Source organism: Cherax quadricarinatus, chromosome 22 (genome assembly GCF_038502225.1).
Source record: "Cherax quadricarinatus isolate ZL_2023a chromosome 22, ASM3850222v1, whole genome shotgun sequence".
Classification (NCBI taxonomy): Eukaryota; Metazoa; Arthropoda; class Malacostraca; order Decapoda; family Parastacidae; genus Cherax; species Cherax quadricarinatus.
The window spans coordinates 1,437,404-1,455,000 of record NC_091313.1 but is presented as its reverse complement, the minus strand read 5'-3'; the positions used below and the strand labels follow the sequence as shown (position 1 = coordinate 1,455,000).

The window sequence follows — 17,597 nt, the reverse complement described above, 5'->3', positions numbered from 1 at the left end:
TCTTTACTTTATTGTTAGCTTTCATATTGTTAGTATGTCGGCTGGTGCTCTATACGTTACACCAGGGGGCTCAACGCCCCCGTTCCCAGTTATTCTCATTCCATAACTGATGGATTCCCAAAATTACCAGGACACACCATTATTGAATCCTGGATAGCAGCTAGACGCACCTGTGAAGTATTACCAGTAAATCAGGGATTTGATAAATTTCTTGAATTTAGAATACAAAGTTCAGAAGGTAATTTTTTAGATTTAACGAGTCTGGCCTTGGAAATGAAGATAAATATAACAAAGGAGGATGGGAATGCACTGGGAGACGGAGATAAGGCAATACTTGTGAATTCTATAAGTCAGACAATATTCAGATCTGTGTGTTTGTACCTCAATAAAGAGCTTATAGAATCGAACCCATTTTATTCATATGCGGGTTATATTAAATTGCTTAAGCATTTATTCCCATTAAAATTAGATACATTTGGAAGAATGGCATTCTTTCGTAATAAGGAGGCAACAAGTAGTACTATTACAGTGGCTGATTTCGATGCTATTAAGAAAGATGAAGGTAAATTATCGAATGATGCTGGATGTGAGTAGTTTTCACGAATATATCTTGGATAGTGTCGAACGTCGATTGAGACTTGAATTGCATTCACCAGCATGGGCAATTATGACACCATTAACCGGAAAAACGTATAAATATAAGAATAATTCGATTAAATTATGGATCGATAAAGTTATTCCGTATACGAATGCATTAACTGCATTAAATTCAAGTATAAGGATAAACCCACAGGGGTGTGAATATCTATTCAAGAAGACATTATTTAAATCATATATTCTGGCCTCTAATCAAACACAATTGATCACAGATAATCCTTGGGGACAAGTCATACCCGATAAATTATTTATTATAATAGTTGATATGAAGACATATGATGGAGGATATAATTTTAATCCATTATATTTTCAACATGAAGATTTGACTCACTTTGGGGTGACAGTTAATTCAGAAATGATTCTTAATATTGATTGTAAGTTCCCTACTCTTATATGTAATCATCTGATTACATATAAGAGTTTTCTCGAAGGTAGAACTATATTAGGTGTTGACCTGAGAAGTGAACACGTCAAGAACGCTATATCTGTTGAGAAAATGGTAATTTGAGAATAGAGTTTACCTGGAGAGAGTTCCGGGGGTCAACGCCCCCGCGGCCCGGTCTGTGACCAGGCCTCCTGGTGGATCAGAGCCTGATCAACCAGGCTGTTACTGCTGGCTGCACGCAAACCAACGTACGAGCCACAGCCCGGCTGGTCAGGAACCGACTTTAGGTGCTTGTCCAGTGCTAGCTTGAAGACTGCCAGGAGTCTGTTGGTAATCCTCCTTATGTATGCTGGGAGGCAGTTGAACAGTCTCGGGCCCCTGACACTTACTGTATGGTCTCTTAACGTGCTAGTGACACCCCTGCTTTTCATTGGGGGGATGTTGCATCGTCTGCCAAGTCTTTTGCTTTCGTAGTGAGTGATTTTCGTGTGCAAGTTCGGTACTAGTCCCTCTAGGATTTTCCATGTGTATATAATCATGTATCTCTCCCGCCTGCGTTCCAGGGAATACAGTTTTAGGAACCTCAAGCGCTCCCAGTAATTGAGGTGTTTTATCTCCGTTATGCGCGCAGTGAAGATTCTCTGTTCATTTTCTAGGTCAGCAATTTCACCTGCCTTGAAAGGTGCTGTTAGTGTGCAGCAATATTCCAGCCTAGATAGAACAAGTGACCTGGGCTTGGTCTCCCTAGTTTTGAAGGTTCTCATTATCCATCCTGTCATTTTTCTAGCAGATGCAATTGATACAATGTTATGGTCCTTGAAGGTGAGATCCTCCGACATGATCACTCCCAGGTCTTTGACGTTGGTGTTTCGCTCTATTTTGTGTCCAGAATTTGTTTTGTACTCTGATGAAGATTTAATTTCCTCGTGTTTACCATATCTGAGTAATTGAAATTTCTCATCGTTGAACTTCATATTGTTTTTTGCAGCCCACTGAAAGATTTGGTTGATGTCCGCCTGGAGCCTTGCAGTGTCTGCAATGGAAGACACTGTCATGCAGATTCGGGTGTCATCTGCAAAGGAAGACACGGTGCTGTGGCTGACATCCTTGTCTATGTCGGATATGAGGATGAGGAACAAGATGGGAGCGAGTACTGTGCCTTGTGGAACAGAGCTTTTCACCGTAGCTGCCTCGGACTTTACTCTGTTGACGACTACTCTCTGTGTTCTGTTAGTGAGGAAATTATAGATCCATCGACCGATTTTTCCTGTTATTTCTTTAGCACGCATTTTGTGCGCTATTATGCCATGGTCACACTTGTCGAAGGCTTTTGCAAAGTTTGTATATATTACATCTGCATTCTTTTTGTCTTCTAGTGCATTTAGGACCTTGTCGTAGTGATCCAATAGTTGAGACAGACAGGAGCGACCTGTTCTAAACCCATGTTGCCCTGGGTTGTGTAACTGATGGGTTTCTAGATGGGTGGTGATCTTGCTTCTTAGGACCCTTTCAAAGATTTTTATGATATGGGATGTTAGTGCTATTGGTCTGTAGTTCTTTGCTGTTGCTTTACTGCCCCCTTTGTGGAGTGGGGCTATGTCTGTTGTTTTTAGTAACTGTGGGACGACCCCCGTGTCCATGCTCCCTCTCCATAGGATGGAAAAGGCTCGTGATAGGGGCTTCTTGCAGTTCTTGATGAACACGGAGTTCCATGAGTCTGGCCTTGGGGCAGAGTGCATGGGCATGTCATTTATCGCCTGTTCGAAGTCATTTGGCGTCAGGATAACATCAGATAGGCTTGTGTTAACCAAATTCTGTGGCTCTCTCATAAAAAATTAATTTTGATCTTCGACTCTCAGTCTGGTTAGCGGCTTGCTAAAAACATGTCTGAACCTCAATTATGTTGTGATCTGAGCATATTGTTTTTGATATGGTGACATTTCTTATCAGATCATCATTGTTAGTGAAAATGAGGTCTAGTGTATTCTCTAGTCTAGTAGGCTCTATTATTTGCTGGTTTAAATTGAATTTTGTGCAGAGATTTAAAAGCTCGTGTGAGTGTGAGTTTTCATCAGAGCTGCCTCCTGGTGTTATTACTGCAACAATATTATTTGCTATATTCCTCCATTTTAGGTGCCTTAAGTTGAAATCCCCCAGGAGCAAGATGTTGGGTGCAGGAGCTGGAAGATTTTCCAGACAGTGGTTAATTTTTAACAGCTGTTCCTGGAATTGCTGGGATGTTGCATCCGGAGGCTTGTAGACTACCACAATGACTAGGTTTTGGTTCTCGACCTTTACTGCTAAAACTTCCACTACATCATTTGAGGCATTAAGCAGTTCTGTGCAAACAAGTGACTCTGCAATGTACAGGCCAACCCCCCCCCTTTTGCCTGTTCACTCTGTCACATCTGTATAGGTTGTAACCTGGGATCCATATTTCGTTGTCCAAGTGATCCTTTATGTGGGTCTCAGTGAAAGCCGCGAACATTGCCTTTGCCTCTGCAAGCAGTCCACGGATGAAAGGTATTTTGTTGTTTGTTGCTGGCTTTAGACCCTGTATATTTGCAAAGAAGAATGTCATCGGACTGGTGGTATTGTTGGTACTGGGGGGGGGATTTTTTTCCGGCATTAGTATCTGTATCTGTTGGTTTGGAGTGGAGGCCATCGACTGTGGTTCCACTCCAGGAATGACTGGATTTGGTGTACGATTTCTGCCATTTCCTGCCAGTTTCTTTTCCATCCTGGCACTAAAAAACCTCTCCCTCTTGAGTGGCTGTGGCTACCCAGGTTTTCCCATGGCCTGGACGTTTTGTATCTTTTTGTCCCCTTTAGATGGTGTGCCTGGCAATTTAAATATGACATTTGGTAAACATAAAGATGAGAATAGAATTAGTCTGATGTTTGGTGAAACTAATGCGATTTTAAATGTAAACGAAAATAGAACAGTGATATTACATACACGAGTATAGACCATGAATTGTGAAGAGATAAATATTGCCTTGAAACATCATACGGGAAGATATGTCTCGTATTTGGGATGTTTTGCTGTAAATAATATAGATGAAGTTATTATGAGGATAAAAGATAAGCCGGTAATATTCATCATTAATATATTGAACGACCAAGATGAAAATATATGTGAACAAACATATGTTAATATATTTAGATAGTTTCGGGATGGATTTAAAACATTATACGAATATATATGAGAAAATTATATACAAGAGAAACTTCATGTACGGTATTAATCAGAGGATTCAGCATGAAAAATCATTGGTATGTGGGATATATGTCATATATTTTGTGTATAACTGAACAAATTATAACATAAAGAAAATTATACCATATTTATTTAAAGATTTTAGTAGAAATACATTAAAGAATGATCAATTTATATTGAAATATGCATATGAGCATTTAAATGTGCCCTCATGTTCAAGTGTATTTGTTAATAATTCAGAGTGGAATTATGAAAATCTGTGTAAAATATTAAAATTATCATACGGTGGGTAGAGCCTGAGGCGTTTCGAGACAGGGCAAAGGTCACAACACTGGTATAAATGACCTTGCTGGGTCACTGTTTGGATCTACTGTAATTCAAGAACAAGTTGAGGCAAGGATGAATCCTATTCAGTATCCCGTTGGAGGTGTCTACGAGGTGGTCAGTGTACCTGTGTGTGTTGGATTAATCAACATCCTCCTGAGGTAAATGGTAAGTGATTTTGTTCATTAACCAAGTGAATCTTGTTGTAATACTGAAAAAAAACTTTTTTTTATTCTTTTGCACATTAATGAATTTAGAGGTGTACCTTATTCTTCTAATCGGGAAAATTTTCTTTGACAGATGTGAATATAATGCGGATGTTGGAAGTTATTCGCGAAAATCAAATGCGGCAGGAGCAAATGATTGGCGAGTTGATGCGTTTGTTAGGAACGCTTATCAAGGACCACCTTCGCCTTAACATACGTAGTGATGACCTAAAGGATTGCAAACTGATGGGCTACCAAGCGGGTAAAAAAACAGTGCTGTTAAAATTCTAAACTAGCCTACAAAGAAACAACCTATTAAAAACATCTATTTCTATGAAATCTGATGTTTACGTCAATGAGTGCCTTACCAAAACAAGACAAAACCTTTATTGGCTAAGAAAATTACGCTATGCTTTGTGAGGGACAGAAAAATCGCAGTTAGGAAACAGCCCACTGGGAAGAGATACTTCATCTCTACAGAACATGACCTTAAAACATTCCCAAGTGAGGCTGGACTAACAGAATCAGAGTAAAGTGCAGATAATACCCACAGTCCACCGTTAGTGTTATACTGTCATACATTTGTGCCCCCCTAAAATTCTAATACCCCAACTACTTTTGATTGTCATTGTTGTATTCAACGACCATTCTACCTCATAGTCTTAATTGTGTTTAATATCTACAGAATCTATCTCCTTTTTTACAACTTACCACATCACTGTTCTATCTTATTTTATTATAAACTAGCCATAACTTGTCCTCAGTAATTCTACCTCACTTTAAGAAATACTCAATTGCCCAATTTTATTCTAAAATCCCTATTATTGCCCAATTTTGCTTTAAACTATGTTGACCAAACTTATTGTAAACTTCTTTTATTGACCATTTTTATTCTATACTTTTTTAAACTAGTATTTTCAACTACAACTTTTATATTATCCTGTCTACCATCTTACTAGCATATTATAACCAAGTCATTGCCATTTTTATTTTTATTTTTTTTATTTTTTTTTATTTTTTTTTATTCTTTTGCTACCTTAACTTGTGTATTTTATCCTGTCAATTTAAATCTAGTTATACTCTAATTCTTGTAAACAACTTATATAAGACCTTAGTGCAATTACAATTGAGAGTCTTGTGCCTTTTTTATATTATTAGATTAAACCTAGTTGTACTATAGCTCATTCTAGCTCAATACATAGTCAATACCAAATTCACTATATTAGACCATAGTGCAATTACTAGTGAGAGACTGGTGCTATTTTTAATTTGTATTTTTATATTATTAGATTAAACCTAGTTGTACTATAGCTCATTCTAGCTCAAAACATAGACTCCACAAAAGTCATTATATTAGACCTTAGTGCAATTCAAGTGAGAGTCTTGTTCTACTTTAGTTCATTCCAGCACAACACATAGACAACATCAACTTCATTATGTGTAGCAGTGGCTATACTCTATATGACCAAAATACTCTAGCTATATACTTGTCCAAACTTCCCACCACTACAGATATCAGTACTAGACCTCAACACACAACTCAGGATATAAATAACCATAATTTAAACCTAGAAGATGATTGATCACGTTGACCCTGATCTAAACCTCCATAATCTGACACCCAATCAAAACCTATTGGAAAGTAACTGCCTTTATTACACAGCATCACAAGCCAGCACTATCCTAAACAATGCTAAAAGTCTATCAGTACTTAACTACAACATCAGGTCCTTAAGCAAACACTATGATGACCTCCTGGCACTCCTTGAATCACTAAAGACACCCTTCTCCTGCATTATTCTTACTGAGACCTGGCTTAAGCAGGACACAATAGATATCTACCTTCTACCAGGGTACACAGCAATTCACAACTGCAGACCATACCAAGTTGGGGGTGGTATTGCAATCTATTACTCTAACCAATTATCTTGTATTAGCACCACTTGCTTTAGTGATGAATATGGGGATTACATTTTTGCTAATTTTACTGTAAAAAACCTTAAGACACCTATAACAATCGGTGCCATTTACCGGATACCTCACACAAACATCCCAAATTTCAGTGAGAAATTAAAGTCACTAATAACAAACAGACAAATGAATAAGCACCACCTTCTCTTAGCTGGAGACTTCAACATCAACCTTGGCATATTAGATGATCAGCCTGTAACTGATTTCATCAACAATATGAACAACACACTTCTCATACCAACAATAACTAAACCAACCAGGCTCAATGAGACAAGTGCAACCATAATAGACCACATATGGACCAATATACTAGCCCCCCTTAAATCAGGGATAATCACAGATAGCACTACAGACCACTACCCTACATTCCTCCTGAGAAACATTAGTAAACCACCACTTGAATACAACAAAGTCTCATTTAGACTACATGACGAGGCCTCAGTAAGGAAGTTCACAGCTGACCTAGAGACTGTTGACTGGCCTACAGAATTCTCCAAGGCCAATGGTATTGATGACTGGACAGACATTTTTCTTAACAAATTACTTACCTGGAGTTTACCTGGAGAGAGTTCCGGGGGTCAACGCCCCCGCGGCCCGGTCTGTGACCAGGCCTCCTGGTGGATCAGAGCCTGATCAACCAGGCTGTTACTGCTGGCTGCACGCAAACCAACGTACGAGCCACAGTCCGGCTGATCAGGAACTGACTTTAGGTGCTTGTCCAGTGCCAGCTTGAAGACTGCCAGGGGTCTGTTGGTAATCCCCCTTATGTGTGCTGGGAGGCAGTTGAACAGTCTTGGGCCCCTGACACTTATTGTATGGTCTCTTAACGTGCTAGTGACACCCCTGCTTTTCATTGGGGGGATGGTGCATCGTCTGCCAAGTCTTTTGCTTTCGTAGTGAGTGATTTTTGTGTGCAAGTTCGGTACTAGTCCCTCTAGGATTTTCCAGGTGTATATAATCATGTATCTCTCCCTCCTGCGTTCCAGGGAATACAGGTTTAGGAACCTCAAGCGCTCCCAATAATTGAGGTGTTTTATCTCCGTTATGCGCGCCGTGAAAGTTCTCTGTACATTTTCTAGGTCGGCAATTTCACCTGCCTTGGAAGGTGCTGTTAGTGTGCAGCAATATTCCAGCCTAGATAGAACAAGTGACCTGAAGAGTGTCATCATGGGCTTGGCCTCCCTAGTTTTGAAGGTTCTCATTATCAATCCTGTCATTTTTCTAGCAGATGCGATTGATACAATGTAATGGTCCTTGAAGGTGAGATCCTCCGACATGATCACTCCCAGGTCTTTGACGTTGGTGTTTCGCTCTATTTTGTGGCCAGAATTTGTTTTGTACTCTGATGAAGATTTAATTTCCTCATGTTTACCATATCTGAGTAATTGAAATTTCTCATCGTTGAACTTCATATTGTTTTCTGCAGCCCACTGAAAGATTTGGTTGATGTCCACCTGGGGCCTTGCAGTGTCTGCAATGGAAGACACTGTCATGCAGATTCGGGTGTCATCTGCAAAGGAAGACACGGTGCTGTAGCTGACATCCTTGTCTATGTCGGATATGAGGATGAGGAACAAGATGGGAGCGAGTACTGTGCCTTGTGGAACAGAGCTTTTCACCGTAGCTGCCTCGGACTTTACTCTGTTGACGACTACTCTCTGAGGAAATTATAGATCCATCGATCGACTTTTCCTGTTATTCCTTTAGCACGCATTTTGTGCGCTATTACGCCATGGTCACACTTGTCGAAGGCTTTTGCAAAGTCTGTATACATTACATCTGCATTCTTTTTGTCTTCTAGTGCATTTAGGACCTTGTCGTAGTGATCCAATAGTTGAGACAGACAGGAGCGACCTGTTCTAAACCCATGTTGCCCTGGGTTGTGTAACTGATGGGTTTCTAGATGGGTGGTGATCTTGCTTCTTAGGACCCTTTCAAAGATTTTTATGATATGGGATGTTAGTGCTATTGGTCTGTAGTTCTTTGCTGTTGCTTTACTGCCCCCTTTGTGTAGTGGGGCTATGTCTGTTGTTTTTAGTAACTGTGGGACGACCCCCGTGTTCATGCTCCCTCTCCATAGGATGGAAAAGGCTCGTGATAGGGGCTTCTTGCAGTTCTTGATGAACACAGAGTTCCATGAGTCTGGCCCTGGGGCAGAGTGCATGGGCATGTCATTTATCGCCTGTTCGAAGTCATTTGGCGTCAGGATAACATCGGATAGGCTTGTGTTAATCAAATTTTGTGGCTCTCTCATAAAAAATTCATTTTGATCTTCGACTCTCAGTCTGGTTAGCGGCTTGCTAAAAACTGAGTCATATTGGGACTTAGACTATACAACAAACATTGTCCTATAAAAAAGAAACAGATCACAAACAAACGGCTTGGTTGCCCATGGCTAACCAGCACCATTCTGAAATCCATTGACAAGAAACACCAGTATGAAAAGCAATATAGACAGGGCTTAATACACAAAGGTATTCTTAAACACTATTCATCAGTTCTCACCAAAGTAATAAAAAAAGCCAAACAACTATACTACTCCAGTAGATTCACAGACACTAGAGGAGATATAAAAAAAAGACCTGGAAAACTCTCTCAGATTCTAGGGACCCACAAACTGAAAAAAACCAAGAATATTGTCCTAACAAAACCTAATGAAACACCACTACATCCCACTGACACAGCTAACAAGATAAACGACTTCTTCTCAACCATAGGATCTAATCTCGCCAATAAAATCCCACATACCAATGCCCATGCCGGGGACTACCTAGATGGGAATTTCCCAAATTCCTTCTATCTTGCACCAACTGAGCCCACGGAAGTCACCGATATTATAAAGTCACTTAAAAATAACTCAGGGAATCTGTCTCATGTCCCACCATTACTGTACAAGCGAGCGGCCCATGTCGTTTCGCATGCTATTTCATTACTCTTTAACAAGTCACTAGAAACTAGCACCTTCCCAAAACTACTCAAGATGGCAAGGGTTACACCAATACATAAAGGTGGTGACCCTACAGACTTAAACAACTATAGGCCAATATCAAACTTACCATTGCTATCCAAAATCTTTCAGAAACTCGTGCACAGGAGACTATATTCATTTATAACGGTACAAAACATACTCAATCCCTGCCAGTTTGGATTCAGGAAAAATAAAAACACTAATGATGCAATCATAAAAATGCTAGATCTGCTTTACACAGCATTGGAAAATAAAGAATATCCACTAGGAATTTTTATTGACCTAAGAAAAGCTTTTGACACAGTAGACCACAACATCCTACTCCACAAACTTGACCATTACGGTATAAGAGGCCATGCGCTTGCTTATTTCAAATCTTACCTTACTAATAGGTATCAGTATGTCACCATTAAAGACACAGCATCAACAACACGGCCACTTGATACTGGAGTTCTGCAGGGGAGTGTCCTTGGTCCTCTGCTCTTCCTCATATACATCAATGATCTTCCAAACGTATCCCAACACCTGAAACCCATTCTCTTTGCTGACAACACGACTTATGTCATCTCTCACCCTAATCTTGCCACCATCAACACCATTGTTAACGAAGAGCTGATCAAAATATCGACTTGAATGACAGCCAATAAACTTACGCTTAACACTGACAAAACCTACTATATTATGTTTGGTAGCAGAGCAGGAGATGCACAAATTAACATTAAGATCGACAACACTCTAATTACCAGACATAATGAGGGCAAATTCCTAGGCCTATACCTTGACAACAACCTGAATTTCAGCACCCATATCCAACACATAACCAAAAAAGTATCCAAAACGGTTGGGATCCTCTCCAAGATACGATACTACGTGCTGCAAAATGCCCTTCTCACACTATACCACTCACTCATTTATCCATACCTCACCTATGCTGTTTGTGCTTGGGGATCAACTGCAGCAACACACCTAAAGCCAATAATAACCCAACAAAAATCTGCAGTAAGAATAATCACTAAATCATAGACTAAACTTACTCCCAGTTCAGTACATCCACACTTACTACTGTGCAATCTACATCTACAGGACCTTAAACTCCAATATCAACCTTGACCTAAAACGCTTTCTTGATAGTTGTGACAGAACCCACAGGCACAACACCAGACACAAACATCTCTACGACATTCCTCGTGTCCAACTAAACCTTTAAAAAAATTTGATGTATGCCAAATGCCCAAAAATCTGGAACACCCTACCTGAGAACTCTAGAACTGCAGACACATTCATCTCCTTCAAAACTACCATTAGAAAACATCTTATCTCCCTGATACACCCTGTCAACTAACTACACGAATACCACCTGGTGGTTCACACTTACACTCACCCATTTGACCATAAACAGAAATATTAATCTCAATCTTAAAATAATGAATCCTGTGATACTCCAATACTGAAACTATGTACTGTGCCAAAACAAAAGCATTCACATTGCTAAACTCACAAACTAGTATTTAGTCACTTAGCCATAATACCAACATACCTCATAATTTGTAATATTTTACAATTAAGAATTAAACTAAGTTCTGTCCGAAATGCCTAGCCATGCTAGGTGTTCTAGTGGTACACTCTGTGATCATTATTTTACTACCTGTAAACTACACAATAACCAAATTCTGTGAACTCAGCATTGTAATCCTTATAGAGAATAAACTTTGAATTTGAATTTGAATTTGGCAGAGGTAGTGCACCTCTCCACCACCCCTCATGGGGTTGATGGAGCGCCTCCTACCCATTCGCATGGAGATGCCGCTACCCGTCCTACCAACGTCGAGATTGCGTCTTCTCTCCAACTTCCTATCCATGTCGAGAATGTGTCTCCTACTCATGGGATTGATGTTGACGGTTTTATCCACGATATCGCAACTCCTACCCATGTCGAGATTGCACCTTCTCCCCGGCCTCATGTGGATGCTACTGCCGACTACACCTGGCACTAGTGATGATGTGAATGAAGAGATTAATACGAGAGGAGAATGTGACAGTGGCTGTTATTGTGATAAGTGTGTATGGAATGAGATGGAATATTTCACGATCAGTTCCCAACCTAGTTCATGCGTTGAGAATTCCCCCACCTTCCCCCATAAATTATCCACTGGCTTCCCCACCATCATCCTCCCCAGAAGTTTATGTATCAGATGACAACGAAGAAGATCCAGAACAAAATGCCCAGAATTTCTTCAAGAGAAGAAGAATTACTCTATGCTGATTTTAGTCAATGAATTGTATTTTTTGATGATAAAATGTATTTTTTTTTGCTGATGGATGTATATGAAATGTATTAAAAAAAATTGTATCTTTTTTAATGTTTGTATAATAAATAAATAAATAAATACATGGAAAAATGTGTATTAGTATTATCCTGCATTTTAAGTTAAGGTTTGGTCAACAAGATTCAGCCTGTTGGTCTGTGGTGATGTCATGGATGGTTAACATGTGACGTCACACATGTTTAAGCCAATAAGAGTAAGTTATTTGTTTCAACCTGTACTCCCATAGGTGAGATTTACTGACCCATAGGGGGAGACCACACCATTTTGAATGCTTACCCCCATATGGGGGGATCTCAAAACTTGATCTGAGGAAGTGGAGGGAAAATCTTTGTATTATTATATCGAGAAAAAGTTGATCCAAGGAGATGGAGGTGTTGATCCGAGGAGTTGGAGCTGGGATTTTGGGATGGGGTGGAGGTGTGGAGGAGGTCTTACCATAGGGGGACCTTCAAAAATTATGAAATTAAAAAAAAATCGAAAAAATCGGAAAAAAATCGAGGAGCGGGGGCGATCTGGGCGGCGCAACAGAAGGCACTGCAGAAGGCGCAGCAGGGGCCTCGCGGGGCATTGCGGGGCGCGGGTGGGCGCGGGTGTGGGGGGGGGGCGCGGGTGGAGCGTGGGCTGGGGGCGTGGGTGAGGTGGTCAAGGGTGAGGTCAGGGTCATTAGCACAAAGGTGCAAAATTTCACACCTAGGTAGGGGTGAAGGAGCAACCGGAAGTGGGGGTGGGGAAACCGGAAGTAACACCTAGGTGTTACTTCCGAGTCATACAGAAGAAAACTATACTACTAAGGGTGACCTTAATTTTTTATAATTCTTATTTTGTCTTCCTCCAACTTTTCGATTTTGTGTCAATCATAATTCGAAAACGCCTCGTCCATTAGGCTTCAATTTTTCAACGTTTGTGTACGCTAATGAGGACAAGATTTTTGTAACAATTGCATGTTCACGAGCCCTGTGGCCAAAGCTGTTGAACTAATTCCCAGCATCCTACCATGAGTGGGATAACTTCCAAAATCTTCGGTGGTGTAGCTCAAAAATTCAAGAAAGGTGCCTCTTGATTCGACCAATGGTTCCCTGAACACGAGGTTCATGCTGCTGTTGGGTGGTGTATGTCCCAGTTTTATTTGGTTACTAAAGAATGCTTCTTTGATTAGCTTCAAAATATTATTGATGATGCTGTGTATAAGAAGGATAATACACCACAAGTTTAGTCCTAGTAGATACAAATTTGAAATTTTACTGAAATTATTAAAAAATTGGAATCGTTGACATCGGATCAATTACTGGAGAATGGCTTTTATGCAGCTTGAAGTGAGCTGTCGCTCACTTTAAGCTGCGTAAATTTCTATTTGTCTATTTTACTAAGTAAATTGTTTTCCGTGAAAATTGAAATAACTAGAGAATGGCTCTTCTGATCAGCTTCAAATCCTAAATTCTCATGTTTACCTGGAGTTTACCTGGAGAGAGTTTCGGGGGTCAACGCCCCCGCGGCCCGGTCTGTGACCAGGCCTCCTGGTGGATCAGCGCCTGATCAACCAGGCTGTTGCTGCTGGCTGCACGCAAACCAACGTACGAGCCACAGCCCGGCTGATCAGGAACTGACTTTAGGTGCTTGTCCAGTGCCAGCTTGAAGACTGCCAGGGGTCTGTTGGTAATCCCCCTTATGTGTGCTGGGAGGCAGTTGAACAGTCTCGGGCCCCTGACACTTATTGTATGGTCTCTTAACGTGCTAGTGACACCCCTGCTTTTCATTGGGGGGATGGTGCATCGTCTGCCAAGTCTTTTGCTTTCGTAGTGAGTGATTTTCGTGTGCAAGTTCGGTACTAGTCCCTCTAGGATTTTCCAGGTGTATATAATCATGTATCTCTCCCTCCTGCGTTCCAGGGAATACAGGTTTAGAAACCTCAAGCGCTCCCAGTAATTGAGGTGTTTTATCTCCGTTATGCGCGCCGTGAAAGTTCTCTGTACATTTTCTAGGTCGGCAATTTCACCTGCCTTGAAAGGTGCTGTTAGAGTGCAGCAATATTCCAGCCTAGATAGAACAAGTGACCTGAAGAGTGTCATCATGGGCTTGGCCTCCCTAGTTTTGAAGGTTCTCATTATCCATCCTGTCATTTTTCTAGCAGATGCGATTGATACAATGTTATGGTCCTTGAAGTTGAGATCCTCCGACATAATCACTCCCAGGTCTTTGACGTTGGTGTTTCGCTCTATTTTGTGGCCAGAATTTGTTTTGTACTCTGATGAAGATTTAATTTCCTCATGTTTACCATATCTGAGTAATTGAAATTTCTCATCGTTGAACTTCATATTGTTTTCTGCAGCCCACTGAAAGATTTGGTTGATGTCCGCCTGGAGCCTTGCAGTGTCTGCAATGGAAGACACTGTCATGCAGATTTTTGTGCTTAATTTACTCTGTGTGGGTGCCAATTTGTTGTATTTTTTGCCAATTTTATTAAACTGATTTTTAAAATCAAAATCAGATATTTTTGTCTAGCAAGAGTATAAAATTTTAATTAGAATGCAAATGTGAAAAGAAAAGTGTGGTTATGGAATAAGGGGATATCTTCTCAACCTGAGCAGCAATTGAGTTACATATAGTTATGAAGACGTTTCATTCACCAGAGAACAGCTCAACTGAGTATTTATACAGGTTGGAGTGGGGTTATGAAGTCACACATGAGTAGCCTGCCGAGTGAGGTTAGGTGATCACAATATCAGGTAAGGAAAGATTAAGCCTCACTAAATCTTCGGAGATTGTGAATGATCCTGGTTATTGCTTGATTGTGGAAAATTGCATTTATCTGAATGTAACTCATTATGTACATAACAGTAAATGATAACAAAGATAATTATTATTTATCAAAGTTACATAGACAAGTAGGAATTTGGGACACCTAGGTCGCAAAAATGTCCCCCTTCGATACCTACAACTGTCATATCCACAAGTTGCTCTAGACCTGTTAATTACAAATGAAATATGCATCACCAAGAATTCTGGTAAATATATAAATTTGTGGACTGTATATTAAAATTAATAAATGATTATAAATATATACACATTTACATAACAGAAGGAGAATATATCTTAATAACACTCACCAATTTGACTGGAGATTAAGGTGTATCATACTCAGAAAACCTCACAGTCTGTCCATGAAAATAACACTGGCCAGAGTTACAAACATAAACAAACTTATCTGAGGTTCCTGGAGCTGTCTTGTCCAGTTGCCTGATATCTCAAGTTATGCAGGAATGCCCATCCAACAATTTTGGCTCCTATTTGAGAGGTGTCAGCCCAATTTTATCTCTAGAGCATTAAAATTCTTCCCATTATTCACTAACGTTTTTTGTGTCTCAATTCAAACATGGCGAGTTTCTTCTTCGCCGGCACAGAATTTCCCATTTTTTATAACATAAATTTTTATTAATACAGTATATTACACTAATTTACATAAAAAATACACTGTATTTTTTCTGGAAAATACATTATTTTCCACATTGCAGCCGGCCGGAGTTCGTTGCTAAACGACTCAAATTACTCCTTCCTTTAGGAGACGATTCCAGCCAGTTCTGGCTTGAGTGGCTGTTCTTCTAGTAGGTCTTACTACGATTTCATCTTCTGGCATCACTTGGTCAGCATTATCTTCAATATCACTCGTGTCACTTTCCCTCAGATTTTCATTTACGTTTGGTTGAATACCATTTAATTCCAAGGGAATCAATTTATTAATTGTGCATAAAGTTTCCTGGCCATGACACAACACTTTGACATTCCTGACAACACCTTGTGTATCTGGGTACAATATCAATACTTTGCCCGGAGGCCACAATGTTCGATGTTGTTCAGTATCAATCAACACAATGTCACCTGGTTGAATGTTCTGTCGATTTATTGCCTCTGTCGCACCATAAAAGTGTTCACATAGTGTAAGTAGATATTCCTTATACCACACATTAGACCAATGATCAATTACTTTATTTAACATTATTTAACTGCCGCATCATTGTAATCTTCATCACTTTCTTCCGGAATATCTCTATAGACAGGGGCAGCTTCCAATTTTCTTCCACATATTAGGTGAGAAGGTGTTAATACATCTCTATCAGGTGTATCACTCATGTACGAGAGAGGCCTATTATTTATCCAATTTTCCACCTGCACTAACACTGCACGGAATTCTTCCAAATTAATTCTCTTCCGGTGTAACACTTTACGGAGACACCGTTTCACTGTGCCTATAAGTCTTTCATACAGCACTCCCTGCCAAGGGGCTCTAGGAGTAATAAATTTCCAGGTACACCCTCGTAGGGTTAACAGAGATTGAACATCGTTACTATTATTTAAATTTATCAAACGTTGAGCACCTACTACAAAATTTGTGGCATTATCCGAAATCATCAATCTCGGAGAGGATCTCCTAGCTGCAAATTTTCGAAACAGCTGTATAAACTGTTCTGCAGACAAGTTCCTGTGCCACTTCTAAATGAACTGCCCTAGTAGCAGTACAGGTGAACAAACAAACATACACTTTCAGTGGAACACCATCTGAAGTACCTGTTAAAATTATTGGACCACTATAGTCTACACCTGTTACATCAAATGGTTTCACTAATTGTACACACTCCATTGGCAATGGTGGAGGACCTGGGTACATATTGGATCTGGCATCCACACGGCGACATATTACACAAGATTTAATCACCCTTTTTACACTTTCCCATCCTTGTGGAATCCAGAAAGTTTCCCTAATACAATTTAAGGTATCTTGTACCCCACCATGCATTACATTTTTATGGACATTTAGAACAATCAAATTTGTTAGATGATGAGTTTTGGGCAGTAAGATAGGGTGTTTAGCATAATCACCCAATTCAGCATTTTGTAACCTACCGCTGCACCTAATTACATTGTTCTCTAAATACAGCACCAATTTCTCTATTATGGAACCTTTCACAATTTTTCTTTCCATCATCAATTTAATCTCATTTCCATAGATTTCCTCCTGTACTCTCTTTATCTAATATTCAAGAGGATGTGAAAACTTATATGAGATATTCATCTTGTTTAGAAATTTAAACATCAACTTAGTTACATTGATTAGTTTGGGTAAAGAAGAATACCTATTTATATCAATGGCTAAGGAAGGACAAACTATTGGAGCAGTGGTCACAGTAATTTTAAAACAGGAGCAATATACGCCTTTTGTACAGGCCAATCAGCTTTATTTACCAACCACCTCGGTCCTTTAAACCATGATACAGCATTTACAAATTTAGCATAAGGTAAACCTTGAGACAAGAAATCAGCTGGATTCTCCTCACCTGGTATATGATCAAATGTTAACATATGCTGACCCAAACTATTATACTTCTCTTGCATCTGATTAATTTCAGCGACTCTGTTTTGTACGTACACAATTTTACTGTTTCCATTACGAATCCATTGTAAGGATACCTCATTATCAGACCAAATTACAGTGTCGCTAATATTTATCTCCTGCAACTTATTTCTTATATAATTAGCTAATTTGACA

At 39.8% G+C, this 17,597-nt stretch overlaps 1 protein-coding gene across 6 annotated transcripts in view; it reads left to right on the top strand.

Moving 5' to 3' along the window:
* LOC128689805 (4-galactosyl-N-acetylglucosaminide 3-alpha-L-fucosyltransferase FUT6) overlaps positions 1-17,597 on the top strand; it is an 89,986-nt gene that overhangs the window by 58,740 nt on the left and 13,649 nt on the right. Inside the window, exons 2-3 of one of the 6 annotated variants that reach the window (XM_070087449.1) lie at positions 4,556-4,754; positions 4,887-8,527. The exons of the other annotated variants lie outside the window; for them this stretch is intronic. Coding sequence (XP_069943550.1) covers positions 6,368-7,396 — 1,029 coding nt within the window. The 5' untranslated portion in view covers positions 4,556-4,754; positions 4,887-6,367 and the 3' untranslated portion in view covers positions 7,397-8,527. Of the gene's footprint in view, positions 1-4,555; positions 4,755-4,886; positions 8,528-17,597 lie in introns of those variants that run through there. 6 annotated transcript variants of the gene reach the window in all.